The 18,447-nt window shown below is 42.3% G+C and overlaps 1 protein-coding gene across 1 annotated transcript; it reads right to left on the reverse strand.

Annotated features, from left to right (window-relative positions):
* Positions 1-2,271: 2,271 nt before the first annotated feature.
* LOC131203167 (uncharacterized protein K02A2.6-like) lies at positions 2,272-17,185 on the reverse strand (the record flags this gene model as incomplete). The annotated part of the gene is made up of 3 exons (XM_058193119.1): positions 2,272-2,462; positions 13,520-15,404; positions 16,613-17,185. Coding segments are annotated over 3 exons (2,649 nt in total), but the record flags the coding sequence as incomplete, so codon positions are not given.
* Positions 17,186-18,447: the final 1,262 nt, after the last annotated feature.

Consider the following 18,447-nt stretch of genomic DNA (forward strand, 5'->3'; position numbering starts at 1 on the left):
CAAAATTTGCATTCCTTTAATCCATTAATTAATTTGAGTCTTCTCCTCCAACAGCCCTGTGAGGTAAATTGGTTGAGAAAGAGAGATGCTCTTTTTTTCCAGTAAGGATTACTGCCTGACCCAAATTGAATGCTCGAAAAAAAAATACACAGCTGAATGCTATGTAAATGTTTACCAGCAGCTGGGTAAATTAAATAGATGATGAAATCCATATGGAAGATAGCTACTGAAAGCTCAGGAACAAGATTTTCCAGTGTATGACTAAAATATAGAATAGAAGTCCAGGTTATGTTCTATAGGTTTAGTAAACTCATCCTCCAGAGCCTTGATCACAACAGTGTTTAAACCCATTGTAATTATATGAGTTCTATGTTTTGTTCCCAGCTGTAAAGGACTGAGGGAATGGACTTGGAAAAACAGGTGGAAGAGCTGCTACCAAGGCAATAGTCAGATAAAAGGGACCTAAGCCCAGGCCAAGAATGTAAAGTGAGTAAACATCTCAGGCAAGCCCTTCCTGCATAAAAGTAAAGGAAGGAAAGAAAGAAAGGGAAAAACACATTCAGACTTGCTTGGTTCTGTTACTGAATTTATAATAGAAGTAGTACTGACCTACATGATACTGGTTTCCTTATCTGGTCTGATACCAGCAATGTGTCCATTTATTATTCTAATGTGGTATTTTTCCATATTGGGAGGTTTATAATTCTTGTTAGACACCCAGAATCACGGAGTAAATAAATACATAACACAGCATCTGTAGCTGCTGTGAAAATAGCCTGCTATAAGAACTTTTGTCTTGCCTTTAATGCATAAACACACTTGTGTATATATTCTTATGTTAATAGAGGCTGGTTAATCTTACTAGATATAAATAGTCCTCGACTTATAACCATTCATTTAGTCACTGTTCTAATTTACAATGGCACCAAAAGGGAGTTACAACGAGTCCTTGCATTTATGTCTATCACATGTGATCAAAATTTGGGTACTTGGCAACCAAAAATTCTGGTCCCAATTGGGTTGTAAACCAAGCACTACCTTAATTAGACAAATTAGGTATGAGATAGAACTACCACATCTAGGCTGCAAAAATCCAGGAAAGAGTTGCTATTTGATGTCATTTGGGCCCAGTCCTAGGAGAAGCCATGTCTTTAGACAGAATTCAACATGGGATAATCAAGGTAATCTTTATCATTCAATTAATAATGTTTTTCTTGAGAAACAAATGTCCGTCTTTTTGGTATTTCTTCACTCATTTCTTAAAACTCAAAACTGATATTTAACAAAAGTAATTTATTGATGTAAATGAATGGATATACAAGTAGACACTTCAACAACAGAGCACATCTAACATTCTGGCTGAACAGAAAAATGCATTTGTGGGGAGCCATGCTATAACAATTTGCTGGCAAAGAATCGATTTTATTCTTTACATCTGCATAATTATTTAGTGATCTAAGGCTGACTTACCTTAACTTTTGTTAAAGTTTCATACAATTTATCAGAAAGCATAAGTAAAATGACTTTCCAAAATCTATGCCCCTTCCTGGAACTGTACATTCTATATGTAGAAAAAAATAAAAAATTAACAAGGTATTGAAAATAAAAAGTGAATAAAAAGCTAATGTAAAATGCAGCAGAGAATTTTTCTAAGATTACATAGTTCAAGGACATAAATACTACCATGTTTTCCCGAAAATACAACCTATCCCAAAAATAAGCCCTAGCCTGATTTTAACACCTGCACATAACATAAACCCTACCCTGAAAATAAGCCCTAGTTAAGCCCTGCCCACAGTCTGGTTGTATGAGATGGGGCAAGGTGCAGGTGAAAAAAATCAAGCTAGGGTGGGGGTGTGGGGTTGGAGGTGCCCGACACACCCCACACCCGCTTACCACAAGGCTCATCGCACTGGTAGAGCCGCTCTCGGAAGGATGCCGCAAGGTACAAAATCAGTTTTCCGCAATGGGCAACCAGATGTCTCTGTAAGTCTCCAAAGCAGAACATGAATGCACCACACAAGTTTGCTTGATGGGTAATAGATGACAGTTGCCATATATGGTACATGCATCAACACAGCAGTTGTTATTTTTGCTTAAAACCTGACTGCTATGCAAAAACATCCCAATCCACCCTTTTCTACAAATACTAACAAGCTGGCTTTTGCAGGAATAAAATGGTGGCTAATCTGTTGGAGCAACACAAAAATATGCCAGCCTACGTTGTCTCTACTTCTATGTGCCCATCCCACTGAAATGTCAGTGCAATATTCACAGCCATTCATGGTGTCTATCAAACTGGGATGCAATAGAACCAACTTGGCTAATAGCCACCCACATCATGCATTCGTTTAAAACAATCGCTACATAATTCCATGCAAGCAATTTTCGTTTAATTCTGTGTAGAAGAATTATTTGGTTTTGATAGTCCTGAATCTTCCGTATAGCCACTTTATGGGATCCTAGATTTTAATGTTAAGAAAGATGGGATGAAACTTATTTCCACTTTTTCTACACCGTGTAATTTCTACACTTATGAAATGCATTGCATCAACAGTATTCTAAACAGTTCCATTCCCTCCCACTCAAAAGAAAGTGCTATAATCAGGACAATTGGGCAATAATGTACCCAATGAGGAAACAGTGAGAATGCCCAAAATGGTCTCAGTCTATGGTTTGAAGAAGGAAGACATTTCAATTGCTTTGAACACTTCAATTGTCTGAAGTGTTCTCGTTACACACTCTATCAGGCTATACATAGAGCAGGAAAAACCTACTGACTCAGATGTTCTTCTAAAGGGTAGAAAAGCATTATTTGTCTTCCTTCCTGAAAGAATGTAACAACTTTTACAAAGTTCTGTTACTCATAGTAAAAGAATGTAAGCACTTCTTTTTTAAGGGTTCTAGCTGAAGAAAGCTTCAACTCACACGGACCTGTTCAAGAAGTTTATTTATTTTAAATTAATTAATTAATCAATAACTCTTGAGTGTATAAAACTGGGCTGCCAATGTCCATACTTTCTGCATCTCTTTGCTGCCACCTAGAGACCATATTGATTTTTGCAGCTCAGATAGAAAATTCTCTAGAAGCGCTTCTTCTAGAACAGGGGTGTCAAACTCAAGGCCCAGGAGCTACATCCGGCCCATAGGGTGCTTAGATCTGGCCCATGGGGCCACCCTGGAAATAGCAAAGGACCCTCCTGAGCTCCATTTTCACTGGCAGAGGGTTGCAAGATGTAGTTGCAGCCAAAAACGGAGCTCAGGAGCCCATTTTCACTGGTAGAGCTCTCAGACCAACACAGGTGCCCCTGACATGGTGATGTCAAGCTGGTCACAGCCACCCTGGCCATGGCCCCCCTGGCCCCCCGAGGTCAAACACAACCTTGATGCAGCCCTCAATGAAATCGAGTTTGACACCCCTGTTCTACTTCCAACAGCTTGAGTCTTTGCTACTTTTGGACCATCTTCCCTAAGTAATATGTACCTGGCTTACACATTCTGATAGGGATCTCAGGTGTCAACCTTATGGAAGAAGGATTTAATCATGCAGCAATGTGTTTATTGTTTTAACTTATTTATTATAAAGAATACCCATGGATGTTTTTACTGTAGGCCACCTTCCTTCTGACAGGAAACATAATAAGCAAAGTGGATAATAAGTCCAGAAATAATTTCCAGGAAGGGTTAGGAAATTCTATCTGAAAGCAGCTACCACCTAGCTAGGGCAATACTCAATCAGATGGACATAAGGCAAGTTTCTATATTCCACCCATTGGCACCATCAAGTAGAACACGAGTCACATCTGATTGCAACACACCTCTCAAAATAGCAATCTTAAAACTGTGATAAGGGACATGTGAAATATGAAAATTAAGTATGAATATCAAACCAGTCAGACCTAGAGGTGTGCTAACGGCTGACTGCTCTTTAGAAGGCCCGATCCTGAAGATGAAGCTCAAATACTTTGGCCACCTAATGAGAAGGAAGGACTCACTGGAGAAGAGCCTAATGCTGGGAAAGACTGAGGGCAAAAGAAGAATGGGACGACAAAGAATGAGGTGGCTGGATGGAGTCACTGAAGCAGTCGGCGTGAGCTTAAATGGACTCCAGAGGATGATAGAGGACAGGAAGGCCTGGAGGAACATTGTCCATGGGGTCGCGATGGGTCAGACACGACTTCATAACTAACAATAACAACCTGGAGATATTTCAGAAAAACATATAGAAGTAATGTGGGGAAACTAACATCTATGCTTGTTGCTAACTTTCTTTTTTCAGGGAGTGGAAGAAGATACAACAGAAACAACTGCACTTGATGTGAGATTAGCTAACCAATCTGACTATTTGGTTAAGGAAGTAGAAGCAGCAGGAATGTTGGGGAGGAAATGAATGAAATGTAAGAATGAAGTTCTTAATTTTAAGGGGAAATTCATTTAATATTGTCAGCCACTTATCTTAGACTTCAAAAGGACACACCATAATAAGTTAAGAGGTGTGATAAATGGAATTAATAGGACTGTGATACTAATGAAAAAGAGTAGAAATGCTAGAAGCTCAACTAAAGAGAAAGACCAGAAGCTCAACTAAAAACAATTCAAAAAGGAGGACAGCAAATTCAGCAAATGGGGCTATACGAGTTTAGTGAAAAATCTGAAAGTAAAAGAGTATATACAGAAAAAAAGAAAAAAGAAAGAATGACACTTCATCAAAAAAAATGCATATAGGTGGTCTCAAAACAAAAAGAATATCAAGAAAGACAATCTCAGAATAAATTAAGATGCTAAAAGCAATACAATTTCTCTTTCGATTTCTTCAAAATAAAGGGCTTGTGTTTTCTAACAAATGTTTCTAGATTTTAGCTATCTTGCCTGATGAAGCTTTTTTGGAAACAGAAATGGTTATACCTGTTTTGTAAAGATTCAGGTGCCAAAGTATTGACTCAACAGATTACGTCCAATCTCTGTACTTGTTGCACAATAGGTTAAAAAAAGGATAATCTGCTATAAAGTAGACCCAACAAAGGCCTCAGAATTGCCCAGAAAAAAATATTTCACTTATTATATCCAAATTCTAAGTTGCTTCAGTAAATAATTCAGTAAACAATTCAGTAAATAATCCCTCAATACTGTCAAACTATTGACTGGATTTGCACTACTATTAATCTTCACATTGTTCCCATCACCCATCTCCTTCCACTTATGACTGTAACTTTGTTGCTTGTATCCTTACAGTTTATACTGATATTGATTGTTTCCTGATTGCTTATTTGTAGCCTATGACTGTCATTATGTGTTATATCATAAAGTGTTAAATTTTTCCCCTATGACTATCATTAAGTGTTATAAGTGTTGTACCTTGATGAAGGTAACTTTTCTTTTATGTACACTGAGAGCATATGCACCAAGACAAATTCCTTGTGTGTCCAATCACACTTGGCCAATAAAAAATTCAATTCTATTCTATTCTATTCTATTCTATTCTATTCTATTCTATTCTATTCTAAATGAAGAAATAAGTTTTATTATATAGCTGTGCGTTGTTCAACAGAGTCAGCTTTGGCACTGTACTATATTTGCCTTTATGATTAAAGGAGAACATAACAGAACTTCCGAGCAAGCCCATCTGATTCCAAAATCTGAGCCTGAAGCAATGTTCTGACAAAGGTAAAGAAAATATTTTGCTTATGAAACTGGAAATGTGTTTACATTTGCATTTTCCTCTTTGCATTTACACTAAAACATAAATAATAAGTTTTTGTTTTTGATTGATTTGATTCGAATCCTTTCACAACACTGTAATCAAATATTTAATCATTTTTGCATTTATTCACACTTTAAGGGAGAAGGAGCATTAGATGGAATCAGAATGAAAGTGCATTCTTCATTTAACAAAGGGCATTGTGCTGCCTTGTACAACCTGTTATTCCTCAAGCCAGACTCAATCTTTGCTTTGACACAGATCTTTAACTGTTAACATAGGTAGGTTCACAAACATCTCTCTGGCCAAAAGAACCAATTTAGGTTGAGGCTTGTCTTTAAATGGATTTCTGATATCTCAGTTTTACAGAGAAAGAGGAGGATGGGAAGATTTGCGCATCTCAAACTCTGCATAGACACCGGTGGATATATCAAAGCCATAATATTTTTGAGAGCCAGTATGGTGTAGAGGTCAAGACATTGGATGATAACTCAAGAGACACAGAGTCAAGTTCACCACCAACCATGGAATCTCAGTATATTTAACTTTGGCTAATTGCTTTCACTCAACAGAATCTCCCTGACATGCTTGTTGCAAGTAGTACTGAATTGATAAAACTTGGTTGACCTCGTCTGGGAGATATCTTCCACACTCCACACACCCCAAAATCATTCCATAAGAGGGCAAGAGTAGCAAACTACTACCCCTTTGCTGTTAAAACAATAAGTACATGTCCATGAACTCATGGGAACTGAGCTTGACTTGAAAGTATCTTTTATAATATATCCCACCAGAGTGAAGAAACCACTCACTAGATGCCTCGTCAATTTTCTGTTCTAATGATTACTGCTGGGGAGTAATTTCAAGGTCCCAATTGTTCTCTTGATCCCTCTAGATCAAGAGATAATAGAACAATGGCCATAGTGCACTTGACGCAACAGAGTAATTTTGTGGTCCTCAGAATTCTCCAATATCGTAAAATCTTCAGCAGTGATTTTTGTGTAAGCACATTTTTTTAAAAAAGAAGTGATGAGTTAAATTTCTAGTAATTTTAACACACTTGTGTTGACCTTTAGAAAGACGTCACTGGAAGCCATCCACAAACCAAATACAATTTAAAAATTTAAGCACCCAAATCCTTAGACTTGTCCAACATAGCAGCAACATGAAAAAATGAGTACGTGAGGAGAGGGGTAAGTGAAATCCAGCAGAACTGGATTTGAGTAGTTCGGAGAACCAGTATCGGAAATTTTGAGTAGTTTGGAGAACCGGCAAATACTACCTCTGGCTGGCCCCAGAGTTGGGTGGGAATGGAGATTTTGCAATATCCTTCCCCTGTCACACCCATCAAGCCACACCAAGCCCACCAAGCCATGCTCACAGAACCGGTAGTACAAAAATTTGAATTTCACCACTGCTTTCAACCTATTTCCCACTTAAGCTAAGTGGGAAAGAACCTGAAAACAACTCTCCCTTTTTAAAAATATTCTGAAGACTTCCTGAGTTAGGTAACTCCAGGACACTGTGGACATATCAGAATGGAGGTTTCCAATCTATGCACTGCTTTAGGATTCTGGGGTGGGTGAGTGGGAATAGGTATAATTGAATGGCAGCACAAAAAATTAGGGGTGTACCTCTTTGCTGTGACTGAATGGGCACCCACTGTTTTTTATTACAACTCTGATAACTCTACACTAGTGCTGCTTGATATGTTTAAGCTAAGTTTAAGCTACCTTAAAGCTACCTCAGGAACTTGGTACCTGATAATTGCTTTCTCTGTAACATTTTTAGCCAAATCTTAAGATTCACTGCCAAAGTTCAAGCTTGGGTACTCCAGCCAAAGGAAAATAATTGCTATGGAGAAGGTACTTTGCTGCCAATTGTCCAATTCAATGATATAACGATTGTACCTTCTTTATGGACATTTTGGTACTGGATAACGATATTTTATATTGTTGGTGATCTGAATTTTTAATTCACATTATCTAGTCTGTGTTTTGATTGATGCTATAAAATTGATTTGCTGGCAGTTTTTTATCACTGTTGCTTTTATGGTTATTGTTTTAAAACCGCATTGTATAATTTCATGTTGGTAAATTGCCAGGAGAAAATGCATAGATTACTTTGTTTTACCTTGGAGAAATGTACAGCATGTGTTACAGCAGTTACACCTACTTATGCACAGGGTTTTTTTTCTACTGGATTGGGGAATATATAGGTAACTTATTCTGTCACCAGATTCTTTGCTGACATAGAAACATCTTGCTTGCTTCTTTGATTTCATTGCGTTTAAGACAATGCAAGTGATTTTATCCCCTTTTATCTATATCACCTTTGGTAAGGATGAAAGACAATGACCAATCTAATACTCCCAATGACCTTTATAGTTGAGGATATTTGCAGTTCACATCTGAATAACAGCCAGCATGTGTAGGCTGAACTTGTGTTTGGGTGTATTTAACACACTGTACTACGAAGAGATTGGCACCAAGGTGTGGGCCAACAGTATCCCAAGTCTCTATGGAGATTCTCAGTAATCCAGGTCATGGCTGTCAGGTCATCCAGAAGGGTCAAAGAGGCCATCTATGTCAAAACTGAACAGCCCTCTCGCAACCGAGGGGAAGGGCTATGGCATCATAGAATAGAATAGAATAGAATAGAATAGAATAGAATAGAATAGAATAGAATAGAATAGAATAGAATAGAATAGAATTGAATTTTATTGGCCAAGTGTGATTGGACACACAAGGAATTTGTTTTGGTGCATATGCTCTCAGTGTACATAAAAGAAAAGAAAAATAAAAAGAAATACCTTCATCAAAGGTACAACATTTACAACGCAAATGATGGTCATAGGTTGCAATTTAACCCTTAATGATAGCAACAAAAAGTTACAGTCATACAGTCATAAGTGGAAAGAGATTGGTGATGAAAACGATGAGAAGATTAATAGTAGTGTAGATTTAGAATAGAATAGAATAGAATTTTTTATTGGCCAAGTGTGATTGGACACACAAGGAATTTGTCTTGGTGCATATGCTCTCAGTGTACATAAAAGAAAAGATACGTTCATCAAGGTACAACATTTACAACACAATTGATGATCAATATATCAATATAAATCATAAGGATTGCCAGCAACAAGTTATAGTCATACAGTCATAAGTGGAAAGAGATTGGTGATGGGAACTATGAAACAATTAATAGTAGTGCAGATTCAGTAAATAGTCTGACAGAGTTGATGGAATTATTTGTTTAGCAGAGTGATGGCCTTCGGGAAAAAACTGTTCTTGTGTCTAGTTGTTCTGGTGTGCAGTGCTCTATAGCGTCGTTTTGAGGGTAGGAGTTGAAACAGTTTGTGTCCAGGATGCGAGGGATCTGCAAATATTTTCATGGCCCTCTTCTTGATTCATGCAGTATACAGGTCCTCAATGGAAGGCAGGTTGGTAGCAATTATTTTTTCTGCAGTTCTAATTATCCTCTGAAGTCTGTGTTTTTCTTGTTGGGTTGCAGAACCGAACCAGAATCATCTATCTCCAGTCTACAACACGGTCCTTGCAACAGTTCCAAGAAGGCTCCACACCCATTTGCACTATTCAAGTGACCCTGAGGACACAGATAAACCTTCAGGTGGCCTCAATGACTCTCTAAAAGAATATAAATCACCAGCTGTATGCAAGGAATATAAATCCTTCCATTGCCCACCATCCAGTCAGAGTGTCAACTTCGAACCAAACCTGGTAGCAGCCATTTTTCTCTTTCTCAGTTGCCACACAGGAGGGGAAGAGGATTGGAATGCCTTACTAGACACAACAGAGACCTTTCTTGTGAAAACCAAGGTCATCTCTACTGGCAATGGATAAGTTTGGGGAAGGACTGCCTGGAGAGCCTGCCAATTAACCCAATTGGCCAGAGTGACCTGTGACACTTAAGGATGGGGTTATTTCCTAGTTTAATTATACTGAAACCGTGGGGAAAATTTAGAATTGGTTTTCCTTTGAAGCTGTGCTGATATGATGCACTCAATAAAGAGGACCTTTGAGAAGAAGCCTAGTCTCAGAATTCTGATTGGGTTCATTAGTCGGAGCTTGACACAGAGCTGAAGAAGCTTCTTGGGTGAGAAGCGAAATGTCTTCAAAGAAAAACAAGAAAGCCCGGTTGCCTCTTGAAAAACACACCTTTGGGACTATCCCAAGTCCCCACCCCGTGCAGAATTTGACTGTTACCATTAAGCCAGTGTGAACGTAGAGCACAATAAGTTCTACATAATCTATGCATTCATGCATTTACTGACGTAAACAAAGTCTTTGGAGCTTTATAAGGGAGCTGGGGAAAATGCAAAACTGTGATTACAAGTAATCTTTGGTCACATTCATCATACTCTAAATCCCCAGATAAGACGAGACTTCTTTTTCTTGCTCAACCAAACCACGTAATGGAAAAACTATTCAGGGGTGACGAGAATAGTGGTTAAAATACTCCGGCTTATTTACCACATCACACACAACTGAGGGGGTATGAAAATAGCAGCTTCGCAGTTAGCAGTGCAGCAAAACACACATTTTAATGTAGCTTGAAAAGTGGTTGTTGCTACCTTTGCTGACACTGCAGAAATGCTGAGGGCAAAAGGCTCAGCATCCAGGTAGCTGTTAAGCCCTGTAATTTACTTGCTCTTTGTCATCCTATGGTAAATAGATTTCTGTAACATTTTCCTCCTTATTTATGTTTTATGGCTGTATGCTTTCTTTTACAATACCTTATTTTAAAATTTGGTTGATATCTTTGCTCACCAAGCATTTACTACTTGGAATTACTCAACATTTTTATAATGGCATAAAATTTGCTTCTTCTTTTTTTTATGGAAGATTTCCATGCAGACTTGGCACACCCATGCTGTTAAAGGCGAAATCTATTCCTTTTATTAGCTTTGCATTCTTCCAAGCCTTCCTGGACCGCATCTGTAACGTGATCCATTTGACTTGCAGCAAGTATTTTGGATTTGTAGTAATAAAAGTTTGATGAAGGCTTTCAGTTCGCTGATACTTTTGTGTACTTGACTGTATAGGGCTGATGTGCCAAGTTTCGGTCATATAATAGATATTGCCTAATATTGGGTAGTGCATAAGTCTCAGCCTTACTATATATGCAATGAGCTCTAAATATCTAGGTCCTTTGTTAGTTGATTGCAAGTATATTTCCATTATTCTGAAGCATATCCAGCTGCATTCAATGTGTAAAAAAAATAAAAATCATTCATTGGATTTAGTGGAAGCAGCAGGCACCCACCAAGAGGCCTTCATCCCCTGGTTAATTATCAAGGCCAAAGGATGCCAAACCATCTTTTTCAAGCTTCTTAGAAGAAAATTGGTTTGTAAGTTTGAGAGATAAATGCATCAAATACAATGGTACTTCGGTACTCAACTGCTTTGAAACTGATCTAATATGGTACTCGATGCATTTTGATAAGGCAATTTTGTCCCCGTACTTGTCATTTCTTTGGTTCTCAATGCCCAAACTACAACTTGTCTGTGTCAATTGCCTCACAACTTGTTGCCCTTTTCATCTGAAACAAAGGTTGATGTGTCAATCACACGATAGTTCTTGCCCTGCATCTATGGAGATTCTCAGTCTTCCAAGTGATGGTTGTCCCAAAGATGCTTTTTCAAGAGGCAATTGGAGTTTCTGGACTTTCTTTTAAAATGTTCATTGTCTTTGGTTTGGGAACACATTAAATTTATTTACATTATTCCTTATGAGAAAATTTTGTTTGGTGACTCATCATTTCTGGCATTCATTGCACCAATCAACAATGAGGACCAAGATACTCATTTGCCTATCTTCCCATGCTTCCAATGATTAGATATAGTTGCTACACCATTAAAAATAATAATCTGCCAAAGATACTGGATAGATTCTATAAGATCAAACGCATTCAGGTTTGGTTAATGTAGGCTACAATGAGATTATTCGCATGTATGCATTAGGGACCTTACTGAATATAGTCAAAATAAGACGTTTTCCCACTGCTGAGTTGAAATGCATTCCACCCTCCACAAGTGAGCAGAAAACTACCCATATACAGGGGTGGGATTCAGCTAGTTTGGCCCGGTTCAGGAGAACCGGATGCTAATTTTACATCTGGTTCACTGAACCAGTAGTAGCAAGGACTGGTTGGCCCCGCCTACCCCGCCTCTCCCCTCCCAGGAGTCTCCACACGGCCCGTTTTGGATGCCAGGTAAGTGTAGCGCTCTTGCAGAGGCTCTGGATGGACAAAAAATGGGCCTCCCGGAAGTTCCATAGGTGTAGAAACGAGCCCGTTTCTGCCTCTGGAGGGCCTCCGGAGCCCAGGGGAGGCCGTTTTCCCCCTCCCGGAGGCTCGAGAAAAGCCCCCAGAGCCTGGGAAGAGCAGAAATGCCCTCCCCCCGCCCATGGTGGAGGAGGCTGAATAGACCACACCCACTATGGCCATGCCCACCCAGCAACCAGGCAGAGAACCCCTTGCTAGAAATTTTGAAGCCCACCATTGCCCACATATCACAACAAAACATGTTATAAACATTCCCTCTTCCACTTTTTCATCTCACTGCAATCACCTGCCTTTTTTTCAAGCTAATGGTTGACAAAGCTCAATTGATTTTTCATACATCAATGCTGCCACTGAATATTATTACACTTGCATTATAAAATAATAATCAACAAATAATTCCATCAACACTGTCAGACTATTTACTAAATCTGCACTACTATTAATCTTCTCATAGTTCCCATCACCAATCTCTTTCCACTTATGACTGTATGACTGTAACTTTGTTGCTGGCAATCCTTATGATTTATATTGATATATTGACCATCAATTGTGTTGTAAATGTTGTACCTTGATGATCTTTTCTTTTATGTATCTTTTCTTTTATGTACACTGAGAGCATATGCACTGTTAAATTCGGGCAATAACGAGGCAGGAGACCAGTGAGTGACAACAGCTCTTTAGTTTATAGTGAACCCAGCGAAAAACATCCGGCAAAATCCCTCCTTTTATACAGTTTCGGCTTATGCTAGAACCAATCAGCAACGTGCTTGTTCCCGCCCAAAATTCCCTCCAAAAGTTTAAAGATACATTACACTCCTCCCCTCCCAGAACGCATTGTACCTAAATTTACATTTATTTAGCATATCATTTCTCAACGTAGTCACGCAGGTAGGAAGGGCGTTTCCTGACCCTTTCGGACCTGCGCAATTCATTCTCGGGGAGTGAGTCGAGCTGTTCGGAGGGACTTTCAGTTCCTCCTAGCTCCTCCTCCTGGCCGTCCGGCTCTGGATTATTGGCAGAGTCATCCCTGCTGTCTTCCTGAGGAACCGGTTGGCGTCGCTGGACTTCATTGGACTCAGATAAGTCCCCCGTTCGCCTCGGGGTTGAGTCAGCTGCGAATTCAAACATTTGGTAGTCAGGGCCTGGCTGATTTGTTTCTGATTTGTTTGGTATTCGCTTTCTTATTTGGTCTATGTGTCGCCGCCAAACTCGGCCATCCTCCATGTCTATTATATAGGATTTTGGCCCGGTTATTCCAAGGATTGTTCCTTTTAACCATGTTGGACCCTCGCTATAGTTGTGTGCCCACACTGGGTCACCCACTGCCATTTCCCTAATTTTTCCTTGTGTCCCCCTGTATCCATCTGGGGTGAAGGTTGGGTTTAAACGATCTAACGGGCACCTGAGCTTTCTGCCCATCAATAGTTCCGCCAGGCTGCAGCCAGTTGCTACACAGGGGGTTCTATGTTGGACTGCTAGGAACGTATCAATTTTTGTTTGCCAATCGCCTGGACTTATCCTAGATAGCGCTTCCTTCGCGCTCCTAACGAAACGTTCTGCAAGTCCGTTCGACGCCGGGTGGAAAGGCGCCGAGAGGGCATGTCTGATGCCCTCCTCAGCCAAGTACCCCTCAAACTGAGTTGCCGTGAATTGCGGGCCGTTGTCGGAGACCAGGGTGTTGGGTAACCCATGGGTTACAAACAGGTGCCTCAGGACTGAGATGACTGCCTCAGCCGTCATGGATCTCATGAGGATAATTTCTAACCATTTTGAGTAGGCATCTACTACAATTAAAAAGGTTTGCCCGTGGAACGGGCCGGCAAAATCAATGTGAATTCTGGACCATGGCCCCTGGGGTTTCTCCCACTCTCTAATTGGGGCTGTAGGGGGTAGTGGCCGTGACTCTTGGCAGGGTTGGCATCTCCCTACCCTGTCGCTGATTTCCTGATCCATCAAGGGCCACCAAACATAACTCCTCGCTAAACTCTTCATCCTCACGATTCCCGGGTGACCCACATGCAATAGTTCCAATACATTTTTCCGTAGTTTTTCTGGAATGACCACTCTATCCCCCCATAACAGACACCCCCCTTGCACCAACAGTTCCCCTTGTTTTTTCGCAAAGTCTTTGAACCGCTCGCCCGGCGCAGCGGGCCATCCCCTTTGCACCCAACCGATTACAGTCCTTATTGTAATGTCCTTGTAAGATGCCCTAGCCACTTCTTTGGACGTGACTGGGCCAGAGTCCCAAGAATCAATTAGTAAGACTGGAATCCCCGGGGTCGGGTCTTCGATGGTTTTGGGTAAAGGGCATCTGCTTAGAGCGTCCGCATGCCCTAAGTCTTTTCCGGGGCGGTGGATCAATTTATAAGAGTATGCTGCTAGGAAGATAGTCCAACGGGTCAGCCTGGGTGAAAGTGCAACGGGTGTTGGGCGGTCGCCTGCCAATAGGCCTAGTAGGGGTCTATGGTCCGTGACTATCTCGAAGTCTCGTCCGAAAACGTATTCGTGGAATTTCTTCATCCCGGAGACTATTGCCAATGCTTCCCTATCTAGCTGGCTATAGTTCCTTTCGGCCTGGGACATTGTTCGGGAATAATATGCTATAGGGGCTTCCGTTCCATTCGGCAATCTGTGGCTGAGCACAGCCCCCACCCCATAGGGAGATGCATCACAAACTAGTACTAATGGCAACGTGCCATTATATTGAATGAGGAGGCTATCGCTAGACAAAAGGTTTTTTACCCCTTCGAATGCCCTAGCTTCCGCCTTCCCCCAGGACCAAACAGCTTTCTTTGCTAGTAATTTGTGTAGCGGTTCGGCTATTGTTGCCTTGTGTTTTAAGAATACCGCATAGAAGTTGACAAGACCTAAGAATGCTTGTAACTCCGTTTTATTTTTGGGAGCTGGGGCCTTCCTGATGGCCCTTACCTTGCTCTCCGTGGGGTGAATCCCTTCCCTGTCTATGCGGTAGCCTAGGAATTCCACGGATTCTACCCCAATTTGGCATTTGTTAAGCTTAACTTTAAGCCCGGCAGACCGGAAAATGCCCAAAACTTTTCTTAGTCTAACTCCCAGTTCCTCTAAATTCTCAGCTGATACCAATACATCATCGAAATAAGGTACCATCCCGGGTAAGCCCTGTAATAGTCGCTCCATTAGGTTTTTAAATAGCCCTGGGGCCACACTAACTCCAAACTGGAGTCGAGTGCATTTGAAAGCACCCCGGTGCGTGACAATTGTCTGTGCCTCGGCTGTGCTGCTGTCTACGGGTAACTGCTGGTAGGCTTGAGCCAAATCGAGTTTGGCGAAAACTTGCCCTTGTCCCAACGAGTGCAGCAAGTGTTGCACTACTGGAACGGGGTATGCACTCTTTTGCAACGCTTTGTTTAACGTTGCCTTGTAGTCAGCACAAATCCGGACCGATCCGTCCGGTTTGACTGGGGTCACTATGGGTGTCTCCCATTTCGCATGGTCAATGGGCACTAGTATTCCCTGGCTAACTAGCTTGTCCAATTCCCTATCAATCTTTGGCTTAAGGGCAAATGGTGTGAATCCCTTCCCTGTCTATGCGGTAGCCTAGGAATTCCACGGATTCTACCCCAATTTGGCATTTGTTAAGCTTAACTTTAAGCCCGGCAGACCGGAAAATGCCCAAAACTTTTCTTAGTCTAACTCCCAGTTCCTCTAAATTCTCAGCTGATACCAATACATCATCGAAATAAGGTACCATCCCGGGTAAGCCCTGTAATAGTCGCTCCATTAGGTTTTTAAATAGCCCTGGGGCCACACTAACTCCAAACTGGAGTCGAGTGCATTTGAAAGCACCCCGGTGCGTGACAATTGTCTGTGCCTCGGCTGTGCTGCTGTCTACGGGTAACTGCTGGTAGGCTTGAGCCAAATCGAGTTTGGCGAAAACTTGCCCTTGTCCCAACGAGTGCAGCAAGTGTTGCACTACTGGAACGGGGTATGCACTCTTTTGCAACGCTTTGTTTAACGTTGCCTTGTAGTCAGCACAAATCCGGACCGATCCGTCCGGTTTGACTGGGGTCACTATGGGTGTCTCCCATTTCGCATGGTCAATGGGCACTAGTATTCCCTGGCTAACTAGCTTGTCCAATTCCCTATCAATCTTTGGCTTAAGGGCAAATGGTGTGAATCCCTTCCCTGTCTATGCGGTAGCCTAGGAATTCCACGGATTCTACCCCAATTTGGCATTTGTTAAGCTTAACTTTAAGCCCGGCAGACCGGAAAATGCCCAAAACTTTTCTTAGTCTAACTCCCAGTTCCTCTAAATTCTCAGCTGATACCAATACATCATCGAAATAAGGTACCATCCCGGGTAAGCCCTGTAATAGTCGCTCCATTAGGTTTTTAAATAGCCCTGGGGCCACACTAACTCCAAACTGGAGTCGAGTGCATTTGAAAGCACCCCGGTGCGTGACAATTGTCTGTGCCTCGGCTGTGCTGCTGTCTACGGGTAACTGCTGGTAGGCTTGAGCCAAATCGAGTTTGGCGAAAACTTGCCCTTGTCCCAACGAGTGCAGCAAGTGTTGCACTACTGGAACGGGGTATGCACTCTTTTGCAACGCTTTGTTTAACGTTGCCTTGTAGTCAGCACAAATCCGGACCGATCCGTCCGGTTTGACTGGGGTCACTATGGGTGTCTCCCATTTCGCATGGTCAATGGGCACTAGTATTCCCTGGCTAACTAGCTTGTCCAATTCCCTATCAATCTTTGGCTTAAGGGCAAATGGGACCCTCCTAGCCTTTAACCTGATCGGGGCAACCTGCGGGTCTAGATTGAAAGAGATAGGGGTCCCCTCGTACTTGCCCAGGCAGTCTTTGAAAACGTCCTCGAACTCCTTCAGCAGTTCGGCCTTGAGGTCGACTTCGTTTCTGAAGACCCCGGTCACTTCCATGCCCAAAGCTCGGAACCAGTCCAGTCCTAGCAAACTCGGTAAGGTTCCATCGACTATGGTGATGGGTAGGGTCTTTTTGAACTGTCCATACTTGACTTGGACGGACGTCACCCCTCGAACAGGGATTCGATTTCCTTGGTAGTCCTGCACTCTCAGCTTCTGGGTCTGTAGTTGGCGCTTCGCGACGGCTGGCAAGTCCTTCACTAGGGTCCCCCAAGACATAATTGTGATCGATGAGCCGGTGTCCACTTCCATCTGGCACGGCACTCCTTCAATGTATGTCTTGATAAAAATCTTTTTTTCTAGCCGCGTCCATGCGAGGCCCACTCTCACAGCGGTCTGGTTTAACTTCGCGCCCTTTTTGAATTGGCCAATCTCGGGCCGCTTCGCTGCTCCCGCGCTCTGATTGGCCGATTTGAATTTTTGGCGGGAAGGTTGGGGGGCTCGACAGGCCTGCGCTATGTGACCTTTCTTTTCGCACCACCGACAAATAGCGTCCTTAAACTTGCAGTTTTGTCGTTGATGTTGGCCCCCGCAACTCACGCAATCGCCCCGGTCACCTCTCTCCGACCGGCTGGTATGGAAAACCTCTTCCTCTTCCTCACCTTCTGACTCGGCCTGGACTTCTTCATTGTGGACCGGTGTTGTCTTCGCCCCGGTACCCTGTGCGTTCGGCTTTTGCAATGTTTCTGCCGCTTTTGTAGACATCTCGTGAGCCCTGGCTTCGTCCAGGGCTATTGCCAAAGTTAGGTTGCTCTTAGACAGCAGCCGCCTTTGCAGTCAGATGTCTCCAACCCCACAAATGAGCTGTTCGAGTAAGGAGTCCTCCAAATCTCTGTACTCACAGTGGTTCGCGGCTTTCCTCAACGCGGCCATGCACACGCTTATCGATTCCCCTTCTCGCTGTACCCGCTGCCTCAAATCAAACCGTTGGACGAACTTTGAGGGTACCGGTGCGTAGTGTGCTCGAAGTGTTGTTTGTAGTGTTTGCCATGGTACCGATTGTACCGGCGTTGGCTCTGAAAGTGACTCCGCGGTATCGAAAACCTCTGGACCGCAGTGGCTCAGGAAGTACGCTCGCTTCCTATTATCCGAAACTCCTTGTAGTTCGTTTGCTTCGAGGAAACACTCGAAGCGAGCCATGTATGACCCCCATTTCTCTTTTGCTGGGTCAAATGGCGCTGGCGGCGTGTAGCTGGACATCGCTAACTATCCGCCCTTGAACTGGCTGGGTTCACGTCTTCTTTTGCTCCTTCAGCTCTTTTTCCCTGATCTCGCTACCTCAGAATCCCATCCTCGTCGCCAATGTTAAATTCGGGCAATAACGAGGCAGGAGACCAGTGAGTGACAACAGCTCTTTAGTTTATAGTGAACCCAGCGAAAAACATCCGGCAAAATCCCTCCTTTTATACAATTTCGGCTTATGCTAGAACCAATCAGTAACGTGCTTGTTCCCGCCCAAAATTCCGTCCAAAAGTTTAAAGATACATTACATGCACCAAGAAAAATTCCTTGTCTGT

The sequence above is a fragment of the Ahaetulla prasina genome, chromosome 8, assembly GCF_028640845.1.
Source record: "Ahaetulla prasina isolate Xishuangbanna chromosome 8, ASM2864084v1, whole genome shotgun sequence".
NCBI lineage: Eukaryota > Metazoa > Chordata > Lepidosauria > Squamata > Colubridae > Ahaetulla > Ahaetulla prasina.